This window comes from Aspergillus viridinutans (assembly GCF_018404265.1).
Source record: "Aspergillus viridinutans IFM 47045 DNA, scaffold_13, whole genome shotgun sequence".
Taxonomy (NCBI): domain Eukaryota; kingdom Fungi; phylum Ascomycota; class Eurotiomycetes; order Eurotiales; family Aspergillaceae; genus Aspergillus; species Aspergillus viridinutans.
In genome coordinates, this window is record NW_025091229.1 from 1,079,869 (window position 1) to 1,100,619 (window position 20,751).

Consider the following 20,751-nt stretch of genomic DNA (forward strand, 5'->3'; position numbering starts at 1 on the left):
CGTCCTCTCCATGTTCGTTTCGCCTTAGGTCTTTCTTGCGTCCTCCGGGCTGGTCACGATCGCCTTTCCTCCTTCTTCCTCCATCCTCTCCCATTTCTGCTTCTTTCCTCTTCACGCAACTACCTTGACTTTTCTCTCTTTGCCTTGCGTCCTCGAATCCATTGTCTCTTTCGTCGGCGCTGTTCTATCCACTCATACATTGCCGTCACCATGGAGGGTTTCGATACTATGGCAATGCCGTATCTGGCCAGTCCGTTGTCACTGGGCAATATGCAGGGCGCCGACTACCTTAATGCCATGCCTGGTATTGACATACCCGAGCAGCGCTCAAATTTCGACTCCGACACGTTCGTTAGGTAAGTCCATCGTCGCCTTGCGCTTTCCTGAGGCTTATCTCTCAATTGATCCTTCTGACCAAGCGCAATGGAACAGCGGCGAGGATATTCCCTTCACTCAGCACAGTTTGCCGAACACGTTGAAACGTTTCTCTTCGGGGTACGACGATCCCTTCACGGAGATGGTGACCCCATTCGACCCCGCACCCTCCGAACAACCCCCAGACTCGTCTATTGAACACAATAACAAGTTGCTGAGTTTTTCAATGCCCGCCTATAATTTCACTCTACTTGATTATTCGTTGCGGAGGACATCTTTATCCCTGTCGGCTCAGTTACATGGCATGTTCTTCCTCGCAGAATCGCCTTGGACCACATCCCCGACGGAAAACGTACCGCCTCAACAAGGGGCGGAGTTGACGTGCTACCGGCGCAACCTGTTCCAGATCACAGGCTCCGTGACCCTGCCACGTAGTCTACGGTACATCATGACCGAGCAGGGCGACCGTATACCTATTCTCGCGCAAGAACTCTGCGTTTCCGCCACTGAGTCTGTGGAGGGTAATTCGGTCAAAATCATTTCGGTGCCCTGGAAAACGCCCGCTGCGAATGGCAACCAACCGACTGATGACAATGGTGCCAGTAACAGCAATGCGAAGGTTGAAAAAGAACCACCACCAATTCCATTGGACATCATGGCGGGCCAAGACCTGGACACCGACTACGCAACCTTCCCAATTGCTTGGAAACGGCTACAATTCCGTGTTGCGACGGCCAACAACGGGCGGAGGAAAGAGCTGCAGCAGCATTTCGTCGTCCGACTGAAGGTTGTTGCGACTCTGTCCACTGGCGCCAAAATCCCGATCTGCGAGGTACATTCGGGACCTGTGATTGTACGAGGTCGTAGTCCGCGCAATTTCCAATCGCGTAAGGACTTGCCTCTAAGCGGCAGCGCTGCGGCGTCAAGAAAGAGCGCCCAGGCTGCTGCTCTCAACCGCACCCCTACCAGTGATACCGACCACCGGCCCAGTTTGACCCCAGGCAAGGCGAAGTCTGCAGCTAAAAGCACCTCGCCGGACACTTCGCTTCCTCAATCTGCCATTGCAGCGCAGCGACAGTCGTCCCCTGACTGGACTCAAATACCTCACTCGTCGGGTGGCGCGCTCTCTTCTACACCCCTGCCTCAACCGTCAATATATCCTCAGTCCAGTCCGGAATTTTCACGCATGACGGACAGCCAAAGACGGTCGAGTGCTATGGCAGCACCCATCAACCTTTCCCTACTAGATGACGATACTAGTGGCGATGGTGTCAACTTGGTCGACTCAGCCAGGCCGGCCTCCTCATATACCAACGACGTTTCGCACAAGAGTCGCGATATGGGCAGCACGGCCCCGCCCACCAAAATGCGCAAGCTGTCCCACAGCGTGTCCCAGGCGCAGTCACGAAGCACAGCAACGTCGCTACCCCTGCTAAACACCGCGGGCCTGCAGCAACCCTTCGCATCGTCTCTTCCGTTTCCGAATGAGAGTGCTGATCTGTTGTATGAGTATTTCCCTCTGGGCTTGGACGATTGGCAAGCTCCTGTGGATGCAGTCTACCGTCCACATGTGGTGCATCACACCAATATGCCAGAAATGAAATTTGTCGCTGGAAGAGGGAGAAGCAAGCGGTATTTTGCTTCGGAAGATGTCTTTTAAGAAACCCCTTGTATGGGAATTCGGCAGGGTCTCATTCTAACTATTCCGCAGAGGTTCTTTGAAAAATTTGCAGCTATGGGTCCTATTTCGATCAATCTGCTATCCACTACCTCCTTCAAAGCCTCTGCATCCGACACCCCGCCTTTCCCCGTACCCCGGGATCCCTCATCCGCATTCCTCCCTCTCCATCGTTTTCTCTCATTTTCTGGCGTTATTTATACTGGCACATCTCCTTTCGGACAGAATCCGCACGACTAACAGAGTGCGCATTGACTAGTCTTATGTATGGGTATGGGCTACACTGCAATTGAAGGGGCAGTTCGGGCGTGAAGGAGTTTACGATGACGGCGGTGTTCTTGTTTTTGTCTGCTGTTCCTTTGATCATTTCCCCCCCTTTTTTGATTTCGGTACTTATGCTCTTAAGAGTTCATGTGGTTTGGTATGCACATATCTCACAGTGTCATGATGTCATGCTACGACCCTGTCAGCATACGGCAAAATTGTTGGGATTATATACATGCTCCAAGGAGACTCTGAGATCCATCTTCGACCCGGTCTTATGTGCGTTAGTACCTGAAGCTGATGCCTGGTCCTGAAAATTAGCCCTGGAAATAAGAAGAAGAAATGCAAGTAATGGCTCATGGCAGCTAATAAACAGCATTCACCTCGCGTCCAAGCAATTCTCCTTTTGGTTTTCCTCGCACTCAATTTATGGCCGTCCTACTTGCCAGCGGTTCCTTAGCTTCTAGTGGCATATCAGGTCTGCAAATGGGTAATGCTTTGTCTTTCAGGGGTTGTAATTTCTCTTCTAGTTCTTGGGTAGTGTCATGGACCTTGCATGACTGTCTAGAGAGCATTCACAGTATATGTGAGATGAACTCTTAGCTCTTCGAAGTATAATGCCCTCCAAAACCTGGAGACTCATGCCCACACCTCTACACACATATGTATATCTGTATATATGGCTGACATGGTTCTTTATGACATGATGGACAATAGAGATGCCTTGCTGTATGGGTATCACCAAGCGAGCCCTAATTGACTCACGCAAAACGGAGCTTTTTCGATGATGGTATTATCATAGATATCCCAGTCCCTCTCCACCAATAGCCTCGAGATCAGCCCTGATCTCCCACTCATGTGCCCCAACCCGGGCAGCAATTTCCATCTTGCGGTGTTGTCCCATATCCAGCCATTGATACAGCAGATTCCCATCAAGCATGCCTCTCCCTGCCGTTCCGTCACTCTCAACAGCTCGGTAAGCTCGAGGATTCAGGCCGCACGGGTGCTCCAAGGAATTCGTCAATTGGGATTGCAAGGCTGATAGCCGGCGATATGACTCTTCGGAAACAGACGTGACGATGCCAACCGAACCACTCTGAGAGGTAACGAGTACTTGCTGGGATACGGTTTGGGAATCTATTTCCATCGAATCTGGGCCGGCCATTGCTTTCTCTGAGGAGACCATCGTACGGGGCATCAGAGTCATTGTTGTGGCAAAGTGACCTAAGTGAAACTTGCTGCGGGCCAGCAATTGATCACCGTTAGAAGATTTCGGATCTATTCGAAATCAGTGTTTACTTTCCCCCTCTAGGCTCTATCGATGTCACAAGATCTCACCTTCCGGGTCATACTGCAAGACATGAAGGTTGCAATCACTGTCAGCAACCAAAATAAACAGCTTGTCGCCATCAGGAAGAAAATCGGCAGCAACGACTTCAAGATACCCTTGGTCTTTGCCAAAGAGGCTCATCTTGTATGGTTCTTCCTAAACCACCCGTTAGCTTGACTGATCCCGCTTGTACGTGTGGATGTAGTGGATCATACCGAGTAGCCCGCGAACCAAAGCCCTTTGACAGCATCCCCCATTACACACATTCCAGTGCCTTTGAGCTCTTTCACCACGTTGACGTAACACTGCATATCCATGAAAGCAACAGGGAGCAGACTGCCATCCTCCTTCAGCCCTCTAACCATGCACTTTTGCCCTTGCGCAGCAATTAGAAATCCTTGACCGCCAATCTGTGATAGCGCAGTCACGGCGCCTTTGACCAACTCCTTGCCTATAAGTTTCAGTTTGCGGTCTGTCTCTGGTTTCTCCGGGTCCGGAACCACTTTGATCACTTCGAAGACGTAAATACAGCCACGAGACGGGATGTCTTCACCCCGAGCAAATGCTGTTCCGACAACAATCATATTCCTGCGCTCGTGAGTGTTTTCGGAAACTTCAAGGTCCATATTCTTTACCGCCATTACATATTCAGCGGGACCTAGTGAGTAGCTTCACGAAGAAGAAAGGTGTAAGTACTGGAAAACTGATTTGCAAGTTGGTTTGGGTCCACACCTATCGATAACCGTCCATGTTCTCGGACTTACGACTTTGAGCGAGCATTGGCGAAGCTCAGGGAGGAATGAAATTACTAGACCTGTCAACATGCGCATATATGTGACGACAAAAGTCATACCTTCGTTTCGCCAGTCCGGGTGTAATTCATCATCCTCAGGCAACTTGAAATCTGCGCTATGACTGGTACCCAATACGTACGTTTCGGAGGATGTAGCATAGGCTAAATGATCTACTTGCTCTCCGATATCGATTTTTCTCAAGGGCCATGTATAATCGAATAGGGTCTCTGATGGGAACCGACAGATGCGAAGCACGTCCTAGGAATTGATTCAGCATGTGCAACATGAAGGTGGGGAAGTGGCAAAAACCTTTGAGTCCACATATATGAAGCCTTTGTCAAGCGAAGGGCTGGCTAAGCTGAAAATGCTCAGGCTCCGCACGAATTCTCCTCTCAAACGAAAAACGCGGGGACAGCTTTTGGCCGTTTTGAGAACGAAGCTTGCAGACGGTCCAGGCATAAAAACGGCACTAAAATCTGAAATATTAGGCAAAATGCGCAGTGACCTGGACCTTGATAGCTCCTCGTTTGACTGCAAACCCTTCTCTGAAGTAGTAACCCTTGGCAAGGTATGATTAGCTTCTTTGACGAAGCTCAGGCGTGTATGACTTTCCCCCTTGATAGAGGACGTAAATGCCTTATATATCACAAGGTCGTCACTTTCAGTGCGTAACTGCCTAGAACATCAGTACGTGGTCCTAACTCAGGGGCCAAGGAAGGTGAAGTGAAAGGACCTGGTGGCGTACAATTAGGTGAGGTGAAGGATTCCAGGATTCGCCGAGATCTGCAATAACCGCTTCAGATAAGACCTCCCGCGTAGTAGAGCGCTTGGGAAGCTCAGTCGATAGTATTGGTGGTAAGCAGTCAATACCCTCGATAACTGACATGAGTTGCTGATCAGGCAGTCGATAAATCTAACGTTTGTCAGCATTGGCAAACTTGAGGCAGATGCTGGTGTGACTGGAGTCACAATGACTTACGTAAAGTCTGCAATCGATGCTAAGTAGGAAGAGGAACAATTCGCAGTGAGTCCTCTGCTTCGAAGTAGGCCCCGTAGACGAGAAAATCTCAGCTTTGTCCCAATATAAGCAACAAGAGCGCCATTTGCCGGCCCTCGCAGAGTCGTTCAATTCCACTTCATCAAGGTCTCCACTATCATCTGCTTGAAGAAGCATCAACGTTGAATCATCTCGGAGGATAGATATGTATGGGTCAGCCAGGCTGGCGCTAACAGCCATGCGCTCATCGCTGGTGTCTTCGTCCCAGACCGGATAGATTTGCGCCAGGCCCAAGTCTGTCATTGTTAGTTTCCTTAGATGCTCCTTACTCTTCAGGGCTAAAGGCTCACCAATATCGTAGCTTCGGACCTCGTTCCTCAGGACCTGAACAACTCGCCTTTTGCACGACAGCGTCCCAATCTCTATGGTCACATCGTTGTTCGGATTAAACTCAGGAGCTTTGAAAGGTTTCAAGTCTTGTGTCTCCGCAATGAAAACTTCTGACTGTTCCTTGTCGGGAGCTTCAGGTTTCGACAGTATAACATATTGGCGGTACTCTTGATTAATTTGCTGCACATCAGGGACCAATGGTGCACCGCTTCCAAGAGCTACAACTGCTGTCCAAACCCCTTTGACAGATTGAGCGTCAAAAGAAGCTGCGACGTCCGGTTCGATTTCGCGCTTCATCAATACCAACCCACCATTTCTGCCCGAGCCTTGAGCAGCTACTAACTCAAGCTCGGAGGAAGCATTCTCAATGAGGCGACCTGTGTTTTCAACAGTCGAAGCAGGCTCTCCTAGCGTTATATCTCTCAGTGGGCCGATATTAGACAGTCTGTCGAGTACCTGAAATTTATATAGTCCGACTCCAGACTTTTCAGCGGATGGACGACGACCAAGAGCTGGCGTTTCAGGCTCTGCAGTATAGAGGTCGTCTTCATAAACGTCCTCTTCACTTTGACTATCGTCTGAGGCTTCTTCACGATCTTCTGCCACATTGCTCATTCTTGGACGAGGTTTTTTTGAATTCGAGGACAAGGAGGACCAGCCGAGAAGGACGGAATCTGCATCCTCGCTGCCAAAAAAAACTCTGCCGCTTCCAAGAAAAGCTGAGGAAGATGCAGCAGTTTTCATGATAGTCCCCCCAGCCTGTGCAGGTAGGGGACGAATTGAGATGCCTGACACTGACCTTCCGTCCAATTGGAAATGGACGACCACCATATTCCCCGACGAAAGAACAAGAAGCAGATCCCCGGTGCTGTCAGAAAGATGCTCCACAACGCACCCTTCTAGCCGAAGTGCGAGGTCTGACTGATCAACCATGGAGAATGCCGAGACTTGTCTGGCGAACTCATTGACTCCAACCGCATTGGTTTTGCCTGCCTGATCGACGTGCACTAATTCATTGGACCCGATAAGTAACGCGCCTCCAACTGGAGGTGGAAGGGCAACCACCTTGAACAAGTCGCTAGGCAATTTTGGTACCGAAAGTAAAGTCGTGGAAGCTCGCTGTTCCAAATCTAGTGTAAACACAGTGTAAAAGATAGAATCTTTTCTTTCAGAGAGCAAAGCATGCGAAGTAGCAATCTGCGAGTACAGGATGCCGAACGTCGGCTCCCTATACTCATATAAGAACGCAAGACTGACAGGGTGAAGTATAGAGGGATCCAATGCAGTTAAGGGAAGCACAAAGGACGAAGCATACGGGGTCTGATACACGGCGCGATCTTTGTCCTTGAAATCATTGGCGACGTGATTCGATACTTCATTGAGACCGTCTTGATGAAGATCGAATTCGTAGTCGTCCATGGCTAGGTCATCTCCTGGTTGATGAAAGGGTAAAATCGCAAGATTCCGAATCCCAAAGTTGAAGACTGCGCATCTACTGCTCGGATCCACACTCAGGATACTGCCACAACTGCTGAGATCGGGTACCCATGGACTACGGGTTAGATCATCCCGCTCATAGTAATGGATTGAAATTGTTGAGATCCCATGACGCTCTGGGTCCCATTCCACCAAGCTAAGTTTGGCATTTCGAAAAGCAAGTAAAAGAGCTTCACCACCGCTCTTAGGATTCAAAAATTTGACGCGACAGATGTCGACTACTGTTCCAGAAAGCGGATATTCTCGCTCCAGGACGAGCTTCGTTGTCTCTAACTGGTCTGGCCGCGCTGACTTACCCTCAATAGTTCCACCTCTCGGGTGATGTTGAACCTTGAGCAAAGAGAAGATCTGGAGGATAGAGGTCTTCACCACGACCAGATTATCCGCTGTTGCTGAGGTAAATGAAACTGCCAGGGCATGAGTTACCCCGGAAGGGGGTAACAATTCTGTATAGCACTGCATATTTGTGTGGCTGATTGCTATGGCTTTCCCTGCTAGAGACCTTTATCAACCTAAAATAGTCCAGGACGAATCAAGAAGACTATACATTGCAAAGTCAAAGGCAAGAATTGGTATTTAGAGAGTGAATGAAGGGTGGCCATAGGCTGATAATCTATACAACTAAGTCTGCTGTGTTTTTTGAGTATTTTGCCAATCCTGCGGATCTGACACGTGACCTATTGGGCTTGTTATGATGATGTAATTGATAATCCATGCCCCTGTAGAGTTGTGCATACAGTAAGTACACCATGATGGCTCATCGTTGTTACCACCTTTATCACAATCGCTGATCAAAGAACCCCTGAAATATAGTGTGTTCTTACTCTGCAAAGCCTTTGGACTGTCTATTTTGCTAACGCTAACATTATATGGCAGCATCATCACCCTTTAGCTTTTGCTTAGTTGGGTTTCTTGAAGGCTTTGCAAATATGCCATAATGCCTCTTCCACGGATCTCCCTGATTTGGTTTGCGTATCTAATAGTGATAATTGTTTTGATTTCTGTCGCCTCGATCTTTATACATGTATATCAGACGCCTCGGGATCGATCCTCATTTGTGACCTTTATGTGCGTCTTTTCCATTGCCGCCCTTCTTGCGACTGTAATGTTACTACCAGTTGATGTCGCTTTGGTTTCCTCAACAACATCATCGGCTCTGGGTCAGCGAAAAGAGTGGGCCACCCAAGAAGAGGTCGATAAAATTACCTACTCCTTAACAGTTGTCTATTACTCGCTATACTTCCTGGATGCTCTGCTCTGCCTTGTTGGAATCCCTTTCGCCTACTTCTGGCACGAGGAATATGATGAAGTAGCCGTCGAGACGGGCGATCAAACAGCCTGCAAGCGGTTTTGGACTGCTACCAAATACACGCTGGCTTTCATTGCAGTAGTCATTGCGTTGGTTCTGGTCGGCTTCTTCGCTCCTATTTTGGAGAGTCAACCTGGCCACGATCTGGGGTATTGGCGAAGATTTTTGATCGAGAACCGTGAGTTTGATGTCTTTTCGGATGACGACTTTTCTCCTCAAAACGCTCATGATGTCCTACAGGAGGTGAACATGCTTTTACCTTTCTCCTCGGGTTCGTAACAACCATTGGCTCTTGTTTATATGTCTTCTATACACCTTCAGGGCTAGCATTGCTTCCGGCGCTCCTTCTCCGAAGACCCCATTCTTTCGCAAACCAAACATTGGTAGGTTCTACAGCCATGCAACTGGATTTCAACCGTGAACGGCAACGCCAATTGGAAGGCCGCTGCGGGGGTAATTCGGCGCTTCTATCTCCAAAAGACCGAAGAGAATTGGACACTTTGGTGCGGGAGGAGAGGACTCTCATCCGCCGGCAGCGCTTGATCGAAGGTCGCCAAGAAGAAGGCCAAAGCTGGCTAGTCACCGTTTACTCCAAACTGAAGGCTATCCTCCGTCCATTCAGGCTTCTGGGCGCCTTCTGTCTATTCCTCGTTGGGCTTTCGACCTGGATTTCATTGCTCATGACCGTTATTGATAAATTGACAAATTCGCCCTGCAAGCATCACTGTGGTTATGTACTCAGACGTACAAACTTCAACCCTATCAGTTGGCTTCTTATTCAATCTTCCGGGGTTTTTCCAACTGACTATATCATTTTTGCGCTTCTTATTTTCTTATTCTTTTGGGGCTCGGTCGTCGGCGTCGTCGCAGTGGGCATTCGGTTTCTTTGGATACGAATTTTCCAAATTAGGAAAGGTCGCACGTCGCCCCAGGCCATGTTGCTGGCAACAGCCATGCTGACGTTGATAACCCTGGGCTTGAATTATTCGGTTGTCATGATGCTTGCACCCCAGTACGCAACATTCGGACCGCAAACTTTCTGCGACTTAGCCCCGAGGTCTTCAGAAGAGCAGCCGGATTGCTCAAACCACAGGCATTTGGTCAAGCCATGTTCGGAGAAGGGAGATAGCACAGCTGCAGATAAGAGCTGCACGCCCAGCGTCGCAAGCACCATTTTAAATCGGGTGGCGCTGAATTTTCCACTTTTTGGTGCCTTGCTGTTTTGGGCACACTTTCTTTTCCTTGGTATTTGGCAGACCTGACACAAGGCACTGTTGTTTCTTATGCTGCAAACTTGGAAGCTAACAATTGTGCAAAAATAGGTATCTACTTAGTCATCCTCGTGGCATCTGTCGTCCGCTCGCCGAGACTCGACGAACGCCAGCTGGATGAGGACGCCGAAGAGGCCGAGGAAGAAAGTCTGTTAGCAAGCACCAGAAGAAGTGGCAATCCTACATGAGGGGGCGCCCCAACGCTTCTAGAGAACCGAACCTGCTATTTCGAATAATGGAGGATTATTTTGAAAAATTTACCTTGATTCAAGAGGTGATGACAAGGAAAAGACAGCGGATTTTCGACAAAGGATTATAGTCTTGTATTACGTGATTTATGGTGTTACCACTGGGGTTCCCTCATTATGCTCCCCTTCGTGACTATCGGAGTTTGCGAGATGCGGTCGTCGAGCCTTCGTATGGTACCTTTCAAGTGGGCAGGTCTGAGCTTCAAGGGAGCCTCTCTGGGCGTGTGGGCGTGTCCTTCAACTTGGTATACCTAAGACTTTGGGGCATTGTTCAGCAGAGCGAGAGCACTTTCGAAAGCCTTCACGACGTCGGCATCTGCATGGCTATGTTAGCACGTCTTGGCTGGCGGCAGTTGTTGCAGTCTCGCACAATGTTTTCTCCTATTTTCTAAATCCTCCTCGGAGGTCTGCACATGCTGCGACTGGGTTTTAAATCTAGACATAGGTCAGCTGAACTGTCGGCTGGCTGTATGGGTACAGGCCGAGACCTTTTCAGCGCTCTGCTTTCATCACGAAGAACAGCAGACTGTGACCAGGCCGTAAAAATCTAGAGCAGCAATGTCAGAGAGATGGGTCATGGCTTAGAAAGGTACAAGGTACCTCAAGAAGCCTCAAAGATCGAGCTCGCAACTCTTCCTCGGCATCCCCATGATGTTTCATAATATCTGAGTATACTTGTTGAAGTTTTGCCCAGTGGCATTGTGACAAGTCTTCTGCCAACTGCCGTCTGACTTGTGGAACACTATGATGCTCATCCAAACTTTTCTGTTGATCTGGTCTGGATCCATGATCGCCGTAGTCAATAGATGCTTTGACGTGGGTGGAACCCAGTGAATCCATCTTTACATGCAGTGCCTTATCACGACAATTCTTTCCGAACGTTGTATAGCTAGAGCGAAAGATAGAAGGTCAAAAGTTGAATGGACGATTATTTGCTCGTAGGATCTAAATTTTAAACAGCTCGTTTTACGATGCTGTCACTCCTGCCTCAATAATAATGTGCTTCAGCATTGAATGGTTCGTGGGAATCACCAGTTCAGGTAGCAAAGCAGAGTGCGTGGCTGCCTGAGGCATCAAATGTCAGTATTATCATGTGACGTAACCTTCGAGGACATACCGCACCTCCAACTTGGCCTGCTACAAGAGCGTTGACTGCTGGGAGTCGTGAAGCATCATTTTTTTGAGTCCATACACATTTCTGACGCCTATGAGTCACCTAGCAGGCAGATTGGAGATTCATAGACTAACAGGAGGGCGCGAGAATGTGAGCTATCTGCCGACGGCACGATAGCACAATAAACAGTACGTTTGAGATGAATTGTCCTATTTGCTCGCGAGTCTCAACCTCGCGCCTACGCTTTTACTGTCCCACATGTGCCTGTAACGAACTATACACATTACGTATCGATAATGCCAGGGTTCTCCTGGAGAAGGAAACCTTAGGACGGCAGCTCGAGAAAGCACTTCTGCATCAGACATCTCCTACTCTCTCCCATCGTCGCTCTGAAGAATGCTCAACGCAGTTGCCGAATAAGGTGCCCAACCCTCAAAAGGTCTTGCAAATTATAAACGCAAAAGCCGAGTCTTCCATCAGGAGGAAAGAGCTTGCCCTTCAGATCCAGCAACTGAAATCTGAGATTAAAGACAGGCAGCTTGGCATTTCTCAGCGGAGGTTGACATTAGCACGACGACGTTCTGATGCCGAGTCTTCAAACTTTCAGCTGGAAAGTCGCGAGATAGCTATGCTATGTGGTGTCCAGAATACCATCAAAAGGACGGAGCATCTCTGGCATTCCTTGCACAGCAAGACAGCTGAGGCTCGGATCTTTCTTTGCCGGGAGGTTGCGAATCTATACAGCCTAAGACAGTGGATAAAGCAGGATGGCAGTGAAATGAAGGAAACATACGTAATTGGCGGTGTTCCTATCATAGATCTCCGAGACCTGAACGGGAAGTCGCAAACCTGCCCCTCCTCCTGGATATGCGAACGCGGAATATTAATGCCCAAATAGGTGCCACTTCAGTCCAAATATCAACATCCTTCTCTAATATTGCTCATCTTCTAGTCCTCGTTTCACATTACTTATCTTTGAGGCTTCCGGCGGAGATTACCCTTCCTCATAGAGACCATCCCGTTCCCACGATTCATGCACCTATTGGGTCGTATACTTCACGGGACTCGATCTTGACAGCCGCCTCAACGCAGCCGCATAACCCCCCTTCATCTACGACACACTCATTAGGCTTTCAGTCTAATCATCATCAACCTCGACCTCTCACTATCGATAGAAGTTTACCAAAGCTCGCTAGGGAAGACCCAGGGTCGTACGTCCTTTTCTTAGAAGGTGTTACATTGTTGGCCTGGAACGTTTCCTGGCTATGTCGTACGCAAGGACTCAATATCGCATCAGACTCTTGGGAACAGATTTGCGACATTGGGAAGAACATGTGGCAGCTACTGGTTGCTCCTCCGCTGGAAGCGGCAACTCTGATGAGAGCATTTGCTGGTCGAGAAACGCAACCTATGAAGCTCTTAAGAGACCCTCCTAGAACTTCTATTCAGAGGACCATATCGTTCCCCATGATGGGGCATTACTCACATGGCACCGTGCATTCATTCCTGGGTGCTTCAGAAGGCACGGAGTTCGTTAGGACGTGGAGACTGCCAATCCCGCTCAAGGTTGTCGACAAATTAAAATCAATGCTCCTGGGAGAGATGACGAGCGCGGAATGGGAAGTTCTCGAGGAGAAAGAGTGGAACGATAGCGGACAGAGTTCAACGAGAGCGTCTGTTCAAGGGTCGAGGTCGCAGCCTGGAGACGATATAATGCCAGACAAGAATTACGTCGGTCATATGGCATCAGCAAGTGGTGTTCCTAATGAATTAGATAGCACAAGCCGTCCGCGGGGAAGTAGTGGCTGGACTAAATTGAGAAATCGATAACCTGTTCGTTACTGTATTTGTGAGCATAATCATTCCCCACTCAATGAGTTGCCTTCAATGAGGTGATCTGGGATAGAGAAAAAAGCTTTGAATGAAAGCAGTTATTGTTGATGAGGCATGATTTAAAGCTTGCAATATTGTTCACTAATGTAGCTCTAAATGCAGACAGACTGAAGCACCATTGAAATGAATGCCTTTTCAACCTAAAAGAGAAGAAATAAAACCAACGTTAAGCAAGAGCGTTGAATGATGAGTGCGTTTGCGGCAAACTTGAAGATCTAATGATTGATAACAGGCATCCACGCCCGGATTATCCTTTCGCCTTTCACTACTAATCCGAGCCGCATAATAATTGCTACCTACTCTACTCCATACGAGGACAGGTAGGACTTGCTCCTTTCATTTCTGGCTCGCAACTCCTGTCATATTTATTAATTTGATAATGGTCTCTATTCCTTAGCACACTCTTCCTGCTCTCTAGTGTTGCCACTCAAGCTTGGCAATCGAAATACAGAGGCCTGGTGTCCCAAATAGTGTGTCAACCTCGCTCTGTTCGGGTCATGGCATTGATCAAATCTTAAGAAAGGCTCAGATCAAGATGGGCCAGCTTACGCAATGGCTACAATCTGAGATGGCAGCTTCAGGTAATTATCTTCTAACTCATATATTTCATACTCATATCACTTATGGGGCTCATTTGCATTAATAACGATCCTCTGGTCGCCGCAACTTCGATGTGGTAATGATTTATCAACTAATACTCTGTCTTTGTTGCAGCCCTCAATCGAAGTAGCCCTCTACTCTCAGACTTGCCTGATTCCGTTATCCGGGCGGAGCTTATTCGGAGGAGCGAAATTCGGGGATCGACCAGCGATCGAGTAGCTTGTGGTTCGAAGGAGAAAGGCGCTTACAACACCCAAATACATGTGCTGGCATTGTTCCTTATTCTGGTTTTGAGCACATTAGGTATTGTTTACATATGGGAACGTTTGGTACTGTCTCAATATGCTGATCATATGTTAGCATGTTCATTTCCAGTTCTCGCACGTCGATTTCCACGGCTACCGATACCGCGCCACTTTCTTTTCATCTCCAGGCACTTTGGAACGGGGGTCTTGATTGCCACAGCTTTCGTTCACTTATTACCCACGGCATTTGTCTCTCTTACGGATCCTTGCCTTCCTCGGTTTTGGTCGGAAACCTATCGTGCAATGGCTGGATTTGTAGCCATGATATCGGTTTTTGTGGTTGTCGTCGTAGAGATGTTTTTCGCTACGAAAGGTGCTGGTCATGTTCATGGCAGCGAGTATGATCATTTAATTGGCAGTGTTGGGCGGGGGTCTAGCGAGTCTATTCGTGATGACGCAAATTATCTGAGGCTTGGCCGTCATCACTCGACAGAGAACCTGCGCCTTGATCTCATTCAAGCGAATAGTTACCCGGATGGAGCGCAGGAGCACTCCAGTTCATTGTCCCGGGAGTCAACAGATCGTGTCGAACAAGGACGGTCTCAGAAAATGAACTCTTACAGTGAAAGCGGTGACACTGGGTTTGGAGACATCGATTCTCTGGACAATCACAGTGATTCTCAAGTCTTTGACTCGCATCCTCGCTATCTGCAATCCCAACAACGTGATATGCATCAAAAACCGAGTCCTGTGTTACCAATGCAAAGCCCGCAGCGCCAGTTGCTGCAATGTCTTCTCCTCGAGGCTGGTATCCTCTTCCACAGTATCTTTATCGGCATGGCCCTCAGCGTCGCCACGGGGACGTCATTTATTGTCCTTCTTGTGGCTATCTGCTTTCACCAAACTTTCGAAGGTTTCGCTCTTGGATCGCGTATTGCATCTTTGATACCAGACCTTTTTTCACCGTCGTCGCCAAAGCCATGGCTTATGTCGCTTGCGTACGGAACTACAACACCCGTTGGACAAGCTATCGGCCTAGTTTTGCACAATCTCTATGACCCTGCAAGCACCACGGGTCTGCTCATGGTTGGCATCACCAATGCAATCAGCAGCGGGTTATTACTTTTCGCAGGACTTGTAGAACTTTTAGCGGAGGACTTTCTAAGTGAGTCTAGCTATGCGACACTCAGGGGTCGGCGGCGTATTGAGGCCTGTATAGCCGTCGCGAGCGGGGCTTTGCTGATGGCATTCGTTGGCGCCTTTGCCTAGATTTTAGTCAAAATCTGTCTTATATCTTTTTTTGTAGATATTGGTTGATATAGACTGGGTACAGCTGCTAGCCGTCATGTGTGATACATTCCGTAGACTTTTTTTACATTTCGTTTAACTGTCTAGCTTTATGTAAATGTCCAAAGGCTCGAGTCAAATGCTCTCTAAACATAAGTGCAGGCGTCAGAACCGAGGGCTTCGTGTGAATGGTTTAAGATGTTCATCATGCTACTTTTCGTCAAAAATGAGCTCATATTGCGTAAAAGCACGCATGCCTTGACACGATCATGTGCACGCTATGATATATGCAGTCGACACATATGGACATAGTCAAAATCCATCTAAAGTAGCTCGACCACCAGAGCACTAGCTCCACCGCCACCGTTACAGATGCCAGCACAGCCAAATTTTCCTTTCTTGGCCTTCAAGACACCGAGCAAGGTGGTTAGAATACGGGCACCACTAGCACCGATAGGGTGACCGATAGCGACTGCTCCACCATGAAGGTTAACCTTTTCCTCAGAAATGCCAAGTAACTTCATATTGGCGAGACCAACAACGCTGAAAGCCTCGTTGATCTCGAAAGCATCAATGGCATCCTGGCTCACACCTGCGTGTTTGAGCGCTTTCGGAATTGCAAGAGCTGGAGCAGTCGTGAATTTGCTGGGTTGTTGGGCAGCGTCTCCCCATCCAAGGATCTTCGCAACCGGCTTCAAATTGAGCTCCTTCAACTTAGCCTCTGAAACTAGAACAACAGCAGCAGCGCCGTCGTTGAGAGGAGAAGAGTTAGGCGCCGTCACTGTTCCAGAACCGGGTATAAAAGCAGGCTTGATGGCTCGAAGTTTCTCCGGGTTGAGCTACGGACTCAATGATCAGTCTGACAGGAATGCAACGCGTCGGACGGAGGTGCTCACATTCTTCGGTTCTTCGTCTTGCGTCACAGACACACCTGGTTTTCCCCTAAATCCAGGAAGCTGGATAGGGGCAATCTCTTCGTCGAAAAGACCAGCCTTCTGGGCCGCCTGAGCTTTTTCATAGGTGCGGATTGCATAATCATCCTGTTGTTCCCTGCTAAAACCATGATCCTGGGCACACTCCTCCGCTTGTAATCCCATGAGTTCCTGCTTGCCCGCGTCAGTCAAGCCGTCCTTCATGATGCCATCCACCAGACTCTGATGGCCGTATTTAGCACCAGTACGCAGATTTGGGAGATAGTGCGGCGCATTCGACATCGATTCCGTACCGCCAGCCACAACAACATCGGCATTTCCGGTCATGATAGTCTGGGCACCGAGGATGATCGCCTTCAACCCGGACGCGCAGACCTTGTTGACAGTGGTACAAACGGTCGACTCTTCAAGCCCAGCACCAAGCGCACACTGCCTAGCAGGATTCTGTCCGACACTATAAAATGACATCAATACCCGCTTTTGTTAGACCCAGAACGCTCACACAGGGCTCAGCTTACTTTGCAGAAATGACATTACCGAAGAAGACCTCCTGGACGTCTGAAGGCTTAAGTCCGTCAACTTTGGCAAGAGCAGCTGTTTTCTACCATTAGAAAGATCGACCCCATTAGGCGAACTTTTTTGAAAAGGCGCTGTGAACTTGTAACATACCCTTGATGGCATGGGAACCAAGCTGTGGGGCAGTCAAGCTTGAGAGCGAACTATGCGGATGAGACAAAGGTCAACCTCATTATTCAAAGTAAAACAAATCACGAACTATGAAGTCCTACCCCAAGAAAGACCCCACCGGAGTTCGGGCGGAGGAAACAATATAGACAGCTGGAAGCGAAGACATAGTCGTTTGTCCTTCAGACTTTCCGAGTGGCAAAAGAGTTCAATCCAAGCTTTGAAGAGGGCACCGCGACAATAACAATTCGCTGGATGTCAGCCTTTGAGGTCTTTCCTCTGAAATCTAGACCAATTTATAGAGAATGTCTCCAAACGATGCCAGGTGAAGAATCGGGCGAATCCAGAGTGGGTGTTGTAGGAAAATATAAGCACAGAGGTCAACCTCCCTTTTGATCAAAGCGGGGGGCGGACATTCGCGTGTGGTAACTCAAAAGGGCCAAGCCCGGACCAGTCAGCGAGTCCCCAATTTGGACCTTCCGAAGTCGAGACAACCTTTTTTGGTTTGAGCAAAGAAGGCATCCGCTCCAACGTTTGGAGCCAAATCTGTTCAGCTTCAGAATTTATTCGCGCAATGGAGGATCTTTATGATGAGTATGTCATAACGGAATGAAAGATTTATACTAATAGAACTCAACTAACCTGGCTCTAGGTTCGGCAATTACATTGGAGAGCCTGCGGAGACTGACGAGGAAAACCAAGATGAAGATCTCAAGCCGCAGGCATTTGCTTTTGACGAAGCATTTGGAGAGGAAGAAGATGAAAACCAGAATGCAGATCAATTGATGGAGGTTGACGGTGTGTCGTATTTTTCGAAGCATACTACCTCACTCTTTCTGACTTGGTATGCAGAAGGCCCTTCGAATGCGGTCGTCCTACATGAAGATAAACAATATTATCCTAGTGCAAAGCAAGTCTACGGTGAAGAGGTTGAGACCTTAGTCCAAGAGGAGGATTCGCAGCCACTTTCGCAACCCATAATCGCTCCCGTTCAGCAGAAGAAGTTTTCGATCGAGGAGGCCGAGCTACCACCCGTTCATTTCTCGCGAGAGTTTATGACAGACTTGCTCAGTTTTCCTAACCAAATAAGGAACATCGCGCTTGTTGGCCATCTTCATCATGGGAAAACAGCTTTTATGGACATGCTTGTGACGCAGACGCATGATCTGACAGAGCGTCTGGAGAAGCGAGCAGGCAAGCGGAAAGAGGAACAGCTCCGCTATACCGATATTCACTTCTTAGAGCGAGAGCGGGGTCTCTCTATTAAGTCGGCACCTATGACTTTAGTACTCCAGAACACCAAAGGAAAATCTCATCTTTTCAATATTATTGACACTCCCGGCCATGTGAACTTCGTGGACGAGGTTGCCACAGCGTCTCGGCTCGTCGACGGAATTGTGCTGGTTGTGGATGTCGTCGAAGGCGTGCAAGCGAATACGGAACAGGTCATAAAGCACGCCGTGCTGGAAGGTCTTCCCATTACGATGGTCGTGAACAAGATGGACCGGCTGATTTTGGAGTTGAAGATTCCGCCGAATGATGCTTACTTCAAGTTGAAGCACGTGGTCGAAGAGGTAAACACTATTATCGAGAGGATTCTGCCCGGACAAGGGGAAAGGTATCGGCTGAGCCCTGAAAAGGGTAATGTTGCCTTTGCATGTGCCTCTATGGAGTGGTGTTTTACCCTACAATCTTTTGCCAAAATGTATGCCGAAACTTATCCCCAAGTCGAAACGTCTGACTTTACTTTACGTCTTTGGGGAGATATTTTCTTCAACCCAGGAAGCCGAAAGTTCACTCGGAAAGGAGTGGAAGAGAATTCCAAACGGACCTTCGTTCAATTCGTCCTGGAGCCTATTTATAAACTCTACTCTCACACCATAAGTGAAAGTCCAGATGACCTGAAAGAAACGCTTGCGGGTGTGGGTATCAACTTGAAACCGTCGCAGCTCAAGTCAGATGCAAGGGTGCTACTCAACATGATCTGCCATGAATTCTTTGGTCCTGCGACTGGTTTTGTGGACATGATCGTACAGCACATTCCCTCCCCAGTAGAAGGAGCCCAAAGAACACTCGACAGGTACTATACCGGCCCCCTTGATACGAAAGTCGCGGCCGCCATGGCAGCCTGTGACCCCGACGGGCCGCTTGTCGTCCATGTCACAAAGCTCTTTACCAGCACAGATGCTACCAAGTTCCATGCGTTTGGGAGAGTCATGAGCGGGACGGCGCGCCCTGGTCAGCCGGTCCGAGTGTTGGGCGAGGGCTATACACCTGAGGATGAGGAAGACATGGTCACAGCGACTATATCGGATACATGGATTGCAGAGACCTGCTATAGCATCCCGACCAGTGGTGTTCCTGCGGGAAACTTCGTTCTGTTAGGTGGTGTGGACAATTCCATCGTCAAGACTGCCACAATCGTCCCCTTGAGGCTGGAAGATGACGAGGAAGCATACATCTTCAGACCTATTCGGCACATGACACAGTCTGTCTTCAAGGTTGCTGTTGAGCCTGTTAACCCATCAGAACTTCCCAAAATGCTCGACGGGTTGCGCAAGATTAATAAGAGCTACCCTCTCATCTCAACGAAAGTAGAAGAGTCCGGTGAGCATGTGGTCTTGGGAACCGGAGAACTTTACATGGATTGCGTGCTCCACGATCTTCGAAGACTTTATTCGGAGATGGAGATCAAGGTGTCCGACCCTGTCACTCGTTTCTGCGAAACTGTCGTTGAGACTTCGGCTATCATGTGCTATTCTATCACGCCAAATAAGAAAAATAAGATTACCATGATTGCGGAGCCTTTGGATGATGGGATTGCCGAAGACATCGAGAGCGGCAGGGTCAGTATCAAAGATCCAATCCGCAAAGTAGCGAGGTTCTTCGAAGACAAATATGATTGGGACAAACTCGCAGCTCGAAGTATCTGGGCTTTCGGCCCTGATGAGATGGGACCCAATATTCTACAGGACGACACCCTACCATCGCAAGTGGACAAGAAACTACTTGGAAATGTCAGGGATTCTATCACACAAGGTTTCAGCTGGGGAACGCGGGAAGGCCCTCTTTGCGAGGAACGTAAGTCTTTTTTTCCCTTTTTTTTTGTCTACTCGGTCCTTCTTTCTTACTTCCCAACGATCTCCCCGCTGCTTTCTCCACCCCTTCGAATTTCCTCTTCTCCCCTCTCAAAACCCGTGTTTTTCTTCCTGTGGAGGCACTTCCTATATTTTCAAACCATGACCATACATGAAGACTAACTTGGAGGCAGCAATACGAAACGCGAAGTTCAGGCTCACAGATGTATCTCTTGCTGACCAGGCCATCTACAGGGGAGGTGGCCAGATAATCCCTACGGCTCGGCGTGCCGTTTACTCCTCCTTCCTCATGGCATCACCTCGGTTGATGGAACCCATATATTCTTGCACCATGACAGGGCCTGCGGATGCTGTAGCTTCGGTATATACAGTGCTGTCACGCAGAAGGGGTCATGTTCTGTCAGACGGGCCAATTGCTGGGACACCACTGTATACGGTGCAAGGCTTGATTCCGGTTATTGACTCTTTCGGGTTCGAAACAGATCTCAGAATTCATACTCAAGGTCAAGCTGCGGTCAGTCTTGTGTTCGATCGATGGAGTGTCGTTCCAGGCGATCCGCTGGACCGCGAAGTCAAGACGAAGCCACTAGAGATGGCGCCCGCGATGGCCACAGCGAGAGATTTTGTATTGAAAACAAGGAGACGGAAAGGTTTGGCAGAAGATGTGACAGTGAGTAAATTTCTGGAACCGGAGCTCTGGAAAGGCCTGAAGGAAAGTGGCGTGTTGGATTCGTGACGAGCCCGT

The 20,751-nt window shown here is 48.7% G+C and overlaps 6 protein-coding genes across 6 annotated transcripts; 4 read left to right on the forward strand and 2 right to left on the reverse strand.

Annotated features, from left to right (window-relative positions):
• Positions 1-210: 210 nt before the first annotated feature.
• Positions 211-2,035, forward strand: Aspvir_003145 (NDT80/PhoG-like DNA-binding family protein; the record flags this gene model as incomplete). Its single annotated transcript, XM_043274730.1, has 2 exons — positions 211-356; positions 433-2,035. 2 exons carry the CDS (start codon positions 211-213, stop codon positions 2,033-2,035), a joined length of 1,749 nt encoding a protein of 582 aa, XP_043130665.1.
• Positions 2,036-3,113: 1,078 nt separating this feature from the next.
• Aspvir_003146 (cleavage/polyadenylation factor CFT1) lies at positions 3,114-7,787 on the reverse strand (the record flags this gene model as incomplete). Its single annotated transcript, XM_043274731.1, has 9 exons — positions 3,114-3,595; positions 3,656-3,803; positions 3,863-4,316; positions 4,380-4,455; positions 4,501-4,699; positions 4,751-5,113; positions 5,187-5,354; positions 5,421-5,734; positions 5,789-7,787. 9 exons carry the CDS (start codon positions 7,785-7,787, stop codon positions 3,114-3,116), a joined length of 4,203 nt encoding a protein of 1,400 aa, XP_043130666.1.
• Positions 7,788-8,430: 643 nt separating this feature from the next.
• Positions 8,431-10,093, forward strand: Aspvir_003147 (putative LMBR1 domain protein; the record flags this gene model as incomplete). The annotated part of the gene is made up of 3 exons (XM_043274732.1): positions 8,431-8,812; positions 8,875-9,879; positions 9,957-10,093. The coding sequence occupies 3 exons, from the start codon at positions 8,431-8,433 to the stop codon at positions 10,091-10,093; spliced, it is 1,524 nt and encodes a 507-aa protein (XP_043130667.1).
• A 3,602-nt stretch (positions 10,094-13,695) lies between these two features.
• Positions 13,696-15,274, forward strand: Aspvir_003148 (putative ZIP family zinc transporter; the record flags this gene model as incomplete). Its single annotated transcript, XM_043274733.1, has 3 exons — positions 13,696-13,741; positions 13,875-14,063; positions 14,121-15,274. 3 exons carry the CDS (start codon positions 13,696-13,698, stop codon positions 15,272-15,274), a joined length of 1,389 nt encoding a protein of 462 aa, XP_043130668.1.
• Positions 15,275-15,615: 341 nt separating this feature from the next.
• erg10B (acetyl-CoA C-acetyltransferase) lies at positions 15,616-17,077 on the reverse strand (the record flags this gene model as incomplete). The annotated part of the gene is made up of 5 exons (XM_043274734.1): positions 15,616-16,131; positions 16,189-16,678; positions 16,743-16,818; positions 16,894-16,943; positions 17,013-17,077. The coding sequence occupies 5 exons, from the start codon at positions 17,075-17,077 to the stop codon at positions 15,616-15,618; spliced, it is 1,197 nt and encodes a 398-aa protein (XP_043130669.1).
• A 405-nt stretch (positions 17,078-17,482) lies between these two features.
• Positions 17,483-20,742, forward strand: Aspvir_003150 (116 kDa U5 small nuclear ribonucleoprotein component; the record flags this gene model as incomplete). Its single annotated transcript, XM_043274735.1, has 4 exons — positions 17,483-17,502; positions 17,561-17,706; positions 17,761-19,989; positions 20,180-20,742. 4 exons carry the CDS (start codon positions 17,483-17,485, stop codon positions 20,740-20,742), a joined length of 2,958 nt encoding a protein of 985 aa, XP_043130670.1.
• Positions 20,743-20,751: the final 9 nt, after the last annotated feature.